Source organism: Mus pahari, chromosome 11, assembly GCF_900095145.1.
Source record: "Mus pahari chromosome 11, PAHARI_EIJ_v1.1, whole genome shotgun sequence".
In the NCBI taxonomy this organism is placed as follows: Eukaryota; Metazoa; Chordata; class Mammalia; order Rodentia; family Muridae; genus Mus; species Mus pahari.
This window is the reverse complement of record NC_034600.1, coordinates 54,955,186-54,964,273: the sequence shown is the minus strand read 5'-3', so window position 1 is coordinate 54,964,273 and position 9,088 is coordinate 54,955,186. Positions and strand designations below refer to the sequence as shown.

Sequence of the window (9,088 nt, the reverse complement as noted above, 5' to 3'; positions counted from 1 at the left end):
TTTTGTTAAAGATTTATTTATTTTATGTATGTAAGTACACTGTAGCTATCTTCAGACACACCAGAAGAGGGCATCAGATCTCATTACAGATGGTTGTGAGCCACCATGTGGTTGCTGGGAATTGAACTCAGGGCCTCTGGAAGAGCAGTCTTCCAGAGCTCTTGACCACTGAGCCATCTCTCCAGCCCTCAATCTTAAGTATTCTTGAACTACAATTATTTTAAGGGGATTAGATTCTTCAGAGGTTGGGGTATAATTCAATGGTACAGTGTGAATGTGCAAGGTCCTGAGATCAAGCACATACACACATGACCCAGTGTATTTACCACACACACACACAACGCAGTGTATAGATGTGACTTATATGAACATACACACATACACAAGACCCAGGGCCCCATGCCTAGCATATACGCACTTCCACTGATTACCTGGATATACTTCTAGCTTGACATTCTGTTAAGCCAAGCTCGTGACTGGACACTCCACTCTTAGTTATAAGGTCACCAATGATGTCAGCAATATCTGTCAAGCCAGTCACCTGGAGCTGATCTTCTGAAACACTTGCAAATGTAATTTCAAGAATTTAAGTTTGTATTTATGAAATCATCACATTATTCTTACCTTAATTTCTATAATTCTAGGATCACTCAGTAGAAAAGCCTAGTTATAATGATTTCATAGATGCTCTCAGAAAAATGAGCTCTAAGCCCAGAGAAAAATTTTTAACAGTTTATCTGAAATGGTTCCAGACTTTATGGCTCAGTGATGAGAGGCGCTCACTGCTCTAAAGGGCCTAGCACCTCTGTCAGGTGGCTCAAAACTGACTACAGAGTCCAGAGATGCAAAGCCTCTGGCCTCAGTGGGCACTCATGTGCACATACCCACAAACACATTAAACAACAGCAGCAACAAAGAAACAAAACTTGGGCTGGCATGATGGCTCAGCAGTTAAGAGCACTGGATCCTCTTCTAGAAGACTCGATTCAAGTCCCAGCATCCACATGGTGACTCAAAACCATCTACAACTCCAATTCCAGGGAGTCTGATACCCTCCTTGGCTTCCATGGGCATGTGGCACTCAACGGGTACACAGTCATACATATAGGTAAAACACCTTTTGTTATAGGTAACAAAACTCCAATATATCCTTACTCAGTTTCTGCAAATGTGATTGCCTGATATAATTTTCATTTTATATCAAAATCATGGACTGGCCTATTATTAACTAATCTATAGAACAGATTCATATTTTCTAACTGTTCCACTAATGTCCCTTTTCCACCCAGAGTCAACTTTGATATTGGTATAGTTGTCTTGACATCTGTCTTCTCAAATCTAAAGCGATTTCTATCTTTGTATTTCTTCATGACCTTGATGCGTTTTCGAGATCTTTGCTGGTCTCCTTATGAAACGGCTTTTGGTACACCTCCATTCTGCTCATGGTTAAGCCACGCTGTGTTTTGGAGAGAACAGTACTATAGCAATGCTATGCTCACACAGGGGACATGGTGTTGCTAAGTCTCATTACAAGGAACTACGGGTCTGAACTGCTGTATCTTAACACATAATGTAAGAGGATGTAGCCAATACAGTCTATTATAATCTATTCACCTGTATTAAAAGCAAATATAAACCTTCCCCAGTTTCCTAAAATACCGATTCCCAATGGAAATTTATAAGATTTCTTTAATCTACAAAAAGTGTAATACAAAAATTTACATTTGGCCAGGCATGGTGGTGCATGCCTTCAAGGCCAGCCTGGTCTACAAAGTGAGTCAGGACAGCCATGCTATACAAGAGAAACAAACAAGTTCGTACATTCATAGGGACAACAAAATTTCCATAACACATACTAGCACACACATTTAAAATCATGAACTCTTAAAAGATTTACCTTTCAAATAATTCATTGTTGTCATTCACACCTTAAAAAAAGAAACACTATTATTAATATAATGATTTAAGTCAATGATAAGAATATACTGTATGAAAATTTTTCAATAACAATTATCTTAAAAACTTAGCTCAGCATTTGTGTATTTATATGTGTGCAAGCAAATGCACATGTGTGTGTGCATGTGTAGAGTCCAGCGCCGCCTTCTATCACTCTCCACCTTACTTTAGGAGACGAGGTTTCTCACTGAAGCTGAAGCTGGCTGGTCTGAGCATAGACAAGCTCCCCAGATGCTCAGATCTCTACCTTCCAGAGCAGCTGAGCCCAGCTCTTTTGTGAAGGTTACAGATCCACACTAGCATCCTTGCACAATAAGCAGGCCCCATCCCTACCGAGCTGTTTCCCCAGGCCTCTGGCCAATTCTTTAACTTCAATTCCTAATCAGATTTAGAAATTACGTGTGTGTGTGTGTTCCTTTATATACATGATTTGGTAGTAGTAGTTACCTACATTTTTAAAAGATTATTTTTAGTTTATTGTGTATGAATATTTTGTGTACACATACATAAGTACCCTATGTATGCCTGGTAACCATGGAGTCCAGAAGTTGATATCAGACAGCCAGGAACTCGACTTACAGGCAGCTGTAAGCCATCATATGAGTTCAGGGAACAGGACCAGGGTCCTTTGCAAGAGGAGTAAATTCTCTTCATCACTGAGCCATTTCTCCAACCTGTATTATCTACATTTTAAGATAACATTTTTTTCTGTATCCTGTATATGTAGAACACATCAGGAAATACACCCTCCTTTCCTTAGTACCTTCGTAGAATGATGGAGTATAAATTAGTCAAAGAAGACAGGACATCCCTGACAACCTGAAAAGAATACGTCCTGGAAACAAATAATTTCAATCTAGAAGCAATCTTCTTGGAAGAACAGGACCCAGAGAATTACTTTTGAGAATTTTCCAAAATTAAGTATGGATCTTACAGCAAAGCATCTACATGTATGATCCTGAAAGACAGTCAAATTCTAGAGCGAAGACCCAACAAACAGCTGAAAGAGTGGGATGCAAATATTTGCACCCAACCAATGGACAGAAGCTGCTGACTCCTGTTGTTGAATTAGGGACGGTTGAAAGAAGCTGAGGAGAAGGGTGATTCTGTAGGAGTACCAGCATTCTCAATTAATCTGGACCCCTGAGATCTCTCAAACACTGGATTAGCAAACAGGCAGCATACACCAGCTGATATGAGGCCCCCAACACACATACAGTAGAGGACTTCCGGGTCTGTGTTCATTCAGAGATGATGCACCTAACCCTCAAGAGACTGGAGTTTAGAGGTCAGGTGGGGTGGAGGTGGGGGAATCCATGTGTAGACAGGAGGATGGGGAGGAGGTGTGGGATGTGGAACAGTGAAAGGGTAGAAGGGGGAGTGGGGAGGTGGGGGTGGGAAAGGAGAGTAAAATATGTAGTGTAAAAAAAATCAATAAATTGAAAAGAAAAAAACAAGATCTTATTAGATTGGCCTAAATTATCTCTAAACCTATATAAGCATGTGTTTCAACATACAAGAATTTTGGCTTTTTAAAGAACATATTTTATTTCTTAATCCTCAAGTCAAGGATTTTTCTTTTTGAGAGATGGGGTGTTATGTATCCCAAGCTGGTCCCAGCCTTTTTGTGTACGGAGGAAGACGTGAACTTGATTGTCCTGCATCCGTCTGCTGATGCTGAGTGCCAGACTCACAGGCGTGTACCAGCACAGCTGCACTGTGTGTGCTGGAACCAACTCAGCTAGATTCCATTCCCATCCCCTCAGTGTAAGGACTGATCTTCCCGCTTAGTACCTGGCAAGTGTAAAATAAATTTTGTTTTTGAGACAGTGTCTCTCTGTGTAGCCTTGGGTTTCTGGGGTCTTGCCAACATAGACCAGGCTGGCCTTGAACTCACAAAAATCCACAGGCTTTGCAAACACTAAGATTAAAGGTGTCTGCCAGCATGCCTGGCAAGTGTGAATTCTTAACAGCAGCTAATTAGAGGAAAAGTGAGATGCCTTCCATGACTCTAAGATGATGTCCGTAGTGATAACACCTTGCTTATTTTATACTGACTTTGTCCTAAAAGTCAACGACATAACTCAAAGACAGGGTGCGCTGAACACACACCTTGTAAACTGCACATGGTGGTGCAGCCTTTAATCCCAGCACTTGGGAGGCAGAGAATTCATTTCTATGAGTTCAAGGCAGCCTGATCTGCAGCATGCGTTCTGGTTGCAGATTTAATCCTCAAACAGTACCTATAAATCTGGGCACAGTTTGAAAAGTGACCAGGAAGAAATGAAATAGATGGCTTTTGTTAGAGAGTAGAAAAGTGCTGTATTTAAAGAATACCTTTTTATCTTTTCTTTCTTTCTTTTTCTTCCTTTCTTTCTTTCTTCCTTTCTTCCTTCCTTCCTTCCTTTTTTTTTTTTTTTTTTTCTGAGACAGGGTTTCTCTGTAGCCCTGGCTGTCCTAGACCTGCTCTGTAGACCAGGCTAGTCTCAAACTCAAAGATCCACCTGCCTCTGCCTCCAAGTGCTGGGATTCCCAGCTAAGGTTGATTTATTTTTATTTTATGTGCATTGGTGTTTTGCCTGTGTGAGGATGCCAAATCTCCTGGAACTGGAGTTAGAGTTATGAACTGTCATGTGGTTACAGGGAATTGAAAACAGTCCTCTGGAAGAGCAGTCAGTGCTCTTAACCATTGAGCCATCTCTCCAGCCCCATAAAGAACACTTTAAAGAAGTTAGTCTAACTCTTTTCTTTTTGTTTGTTTGTTTTGTTGTTGTTGTTTTTTCGAGACAGGGTTTCTCTGTATAGCCTTGGCTGTCCTGGAACTCACTTTGTAGACCAGGCTGGCCTTGAACTCAGAAACCACCTGCCTCTGCCTCCCAAGTGCTGGGATCAAAGGTGTGCGCCACCACCGCCCAGCTTAACTCTTATTTTTGAATCTTCCTTTGGGACTGTCTTCAAAAATGATTAAGCCGAATTAATCTGTGTAATTCTCCATTAACCACAATTCTTCATTTTAAATTCTAAATAGTTACACTCAGTCTGCCATCTTCTTCTTGCATAAGCAGTGTCTTTGGGAATGTTAAAGCTGTTTCTAAAATTAAAATCTAACCCCAGTCAACCAATTGTTTCCCATTAACATTTTTCTTTAATGTAAGATGCAGAAGAGAGTACTCCAAGCTACTTTGTGGTCAGAATTGACCATGGCAGTGAGGAAATGACACTGCGATTTCACAAGAGGCCAGACTGGATGGAGACTCCTACTTATGGCCCTGGGATTCCTATATTATTATAAAAAATAGTAATGTGATTTCTCTTTTCAAGTTTAAAATTATACACTAAATACTAGAGGAAAATATTTTCAATTTATCCAGGTTCCATGGGTTCTGTAAGAAGTACTATACCTATTATTCACATGACTGAATGTCCCTGTAATAATGATGCATCTTGAATGAAATCAAACAAACAGTGGCTCTACATCTGTCCACACCTCAGTCTCAGCTGTGCAGTGAGAATAATGGCTGGTGTTCCTCCCTCACCGCCAACCTTACAAAGAAACTGTGCAAGAAACAGTACATGGCAGGGGCCCAACAAATAACCAATAGTACTGTTATAAATTAAATTTCAACATTCCAATAATTAACATCTCAATGTTTATGAAATTAAATAATACTAATTACTATAGATGGTTTGAAGTGTTTATGACTTTTTTAATGTTGAATGGCACGTTTAAATTTTTCTTCCCTGAAGTGAATATTATAAAATTAATTCACAAATACCCATACCCCTCCCAGGTACAGTTCAGTAATACTTTAATGCAACACAAGAACATAAATCTAAGAAGTGAAGGACAGTACCAGGAGAAGTGATATTCCAGCCCACAGAAGAGGAAGCAGCAGACCCCGCAGAAGGGCATGCGTAGGTTTTCTGGCTAGAATGATTTTCTGTTACTGAAAACTCAGCCTCTGAAGTCTCCTCTGCATCATTTTGATCTTCCACATCCTCTTGAGTCTGGAAAGACACTAATCCAATGCAGGCATACAATTATGAAAACCATAAAGGGAAAAGATAGGAAACCACAGCAGAAACAGTAAGATCTAGAAACAAAGTTTTAGCTACTGAAGATAGTCACCAAACTTAAACAGTGACCCAACGGGACAGCGAGGACGACAGACAGCAGGTAGCGAGCTGGAGGGCAGGTCTGGAGAAGTGCTAGTGAAGACACCACTGAGTCCTAAACCCAGAGAAATTGTGAAGTGTTAAAAACACACACACTCAAACACAACAAACACGGCAGCACCAGGGACGGGTGAGATGACTTAGCAGATCAATGTATCTGCTGCCAGGCACGAGAACGTCAGGTAGACAGACAGAACTCACACAGGAGAGGACAACTCCCTCAGGTCACCCTCTGACCTCCAGGTGTGCACTGTCCCGCCCCAAGCAGATAAACAAACATGTAAGTTTTAAACATTAAAGAAACAGAACAAGGTCCAAAAGAAACCTAACAAGCATTTTCAGACCAGAGGGGAAGGAGATGGAAACAGCACAAACGTCCCAGTGTCAAATCTTCAATGTGGAGATTCTACCTAGATGTAAGATGGATTCACACCGACACTGGATCAAAAGAAAAACAAAACAAGCAAAAAACGAGTAAAAGGTAAATTTTAAAGCAACCAGAGATTTTAAAGCAGCAATTAGACTAACAGCACATAGGCATTATTCAACCATTAGAGAAGTCAAATACTGGGATAATGCCTTCAAATAACAAGGGAAACACTAGTCAGAGACAAGGTAGAAATTCTACAGTCAGCTAGGCAGTAAAGCTACCTTCAAAGATGGAGATAACTCGCCAGTCACAGACTTGGAAAGAAGGAAGAATGGAAGTGAGGATGTTTGCAGATACAGACACAGGATGCACACATGTGGTACACACATACATGTAGGCAAAACACCCGTATAACGTAACACAAAAATAAAGAGTAGGTGTAGGGTGGGGAGCCATGGCTTCAATAACAGCCCTGGTACCAACACAAACCTTCTTCAGAAATGCTGATGGCTTTTGAAGCTAGTAGCTTTTCAATGTCAGGGCCAGAAGATAATCCAACATGATTCCCCTGCCCAGCCTGCAAAGAGAAAACACACAGAGCAAAGCAACTGCTGAGCTGCTAAACCCTGATAATGTCAAAACATCACACAATTCTATGCACTTTTCAAGCACTTTAGATAATACAACAAAGAGGAAAGAAAAAGGGTAAAATCTAGTCTGAGCTAATTGCTGGGGATCATGAAGAGGAAGTTTTTACTACTGATAGCTAAACTGGTGTGACATCCACAAGGGTTAGGTGATGACTTCAGCTGGTTCTGTAATGGGCGAGAAAGTTAGCCACCATTGTGACAAAGTCTTCTACATCCAGATGAGAAAACAAGGCCCAGAGAGTAAGCAATTTCCACAGCACCAGATCATGGATTCAACTCAAGTTCTTGTGCTTTCAAGTGAGTACTTGCTCATGGTGTCTTAGCCCCCTGCTTCATCCAGGCCTGCAAACTGTCTTGTTAAACTTGGCAAATGAAAAAGTGCTAGCACTGTAATTGGAGATGAAGGAAGGAAGGAGGGTAATACAAGGGGGAGGGGAGGAAGGAGAGATAAACAACTTTACAGGTACCTTAAAAAGGTCATAGGGAAACATTTTATAAGCTTACTTAAGAATGCATATATTATATATGTGTGTGCATATAGACTTGTATGTATCTGACTTTAAATAAACTTCTACGAGCTCAGAAGGCAATTTCAAAGAGAGTCTTTGAAGAAAAGGCCATCAAGGACTAGTCTGATGCTCACGATTCATGCGGACATGTCCAAGTTTGGTGTGTTAGCCCAGCACTCGGAGGCAGAGGCAGAGGCAGGCACATCTCTGGGTCTGAGGACAGACTGGTCTACAGAAGGAGTTCCAGAACAGCTAGGACTACAGAGAAACCCTGTCTCAAAAAAACAACAACAACAACAACAACAACAAAAACAAAACAAATAAACATAAACATACCATGTGAATGAATATCACAGTACCATTATTAGTAATGATCTAGTCATCTTTTATGTGATTCCACATGTTTAATCTTAACTTTTTAATATGTAAGGATTAAAAGAACAGTTTACATTACCTATTCCAGTAAGAATGGCTATTGTCAAAAAGACTAAATGTTACATGTGCTGATGAAGATGTGGAAAAAAGGCAGTTCTTGTATACTGTTCATGGGAATGTAAATTAGAACAGCCACTATGGAAAACACTATGCGATTCCTCACAAAGTTAAAAATAGAACTACAATGAAATCTAGCTACCCTGTATCCAAATAATAAATATACAGAAAAGAAACATCTGGATTTAGGTGGTCACTGTGCCACTCACAGAAGTCCAGAAATGGACAGCTTTAGCATGGGTGGCCTGTAAGTTCTACCCTGCCTAAGACATCAGATGTAGTGGACATCTTCAGCACCCGCTCACCCTCAAGCCTCTAGATGACACAGTTTGACCCTAACAACACGAATTGGAAACAACCTTAGTATTCATAAATGGACGAACCAATAGAGAAAATATAGGACACATAAGAGACACTCCTACTCAGACACAAAGCAACGAAGCCTTGTTACCCACACCAAGATGGACAAAACTGAAGATGATTATGCTACAGAAAGAGAAGCACATGACTTCAGCCTCCTGGGGCAGTGCAGATAGTTGTTCTCACAGAAACTGTGAGGCTGGAGAAACTGCGGTGACGGAGGGATGGGATTGAGAAATAACTGACGCAGTCACACAGAAGGCAGACACTGTGTGCTGCTGCTGCACATTAGGGACACTACAGGGCACCATTAATGTACTGCACATTTCAGAAACCTGGAAGAAAGTGTTCCCTAAAGTTTCATCACAAAGAAATGATGAATGTTTGAGGAGACAGGTTTAGTGGGATTTCAGTATTACGTAATACATACCTGCAAAATGGCAAATGGTACCTGATTAATTAGTACAGTGTTTGTTTTTATGGGCAAATTAAAAATAAATTTAAAAATACATTCTAAAGCCAGGTGTGGTGGTGCACGCCTTTAATCCCAGCACTCGGGAGGGAGAGGCAGGCGG

The 9,088-nt window shown here is 40.7% G+C and overlaps 1 protein-coding gene across 6 annotated transcripts in view; it reads right to left on the bottom strand.

The window, feature by feature from the left end:
• Cplane1 (ciliogenesis and planar polarity effector 1) overlaps positions 1 to 9,088 on the bottom strand; it is an 87,667-nt gene that overhangs the window by 9,981 nt on the left and 68,598 nt on the right. For 4 of the 6 annotated variants that reach the window (XM_029543961.1, XM_029543965.1, XM_029543963.1 and 1 more), the window contains 4 exons: positions 6,992 to 7,079; positions 5,811 to 5,975; positions 1,898 to 1,928; positions 432 to 563 (listed from right to left, as the gene is read on the bottom strand). In XM_029543961.1, the coding sequence (XP_029399821.1) occupies positions 432 to 563; positions 1,898 to 1,928; positions 5,811 to 5,975; positions 6,992 to 7,079 (416 nt within the window). Of the gene's footprint in view, positions 1 to 431; positions 564 to 1,897; positions 1,929 to 5,810; positions 5,976 to 6,991; positions 7,080 to 9,088 lie in introns of those variants that run through there. The other 2 variants (XM_029543964.1, XM_029543966.1) reach the window with 2 other exon arrangements.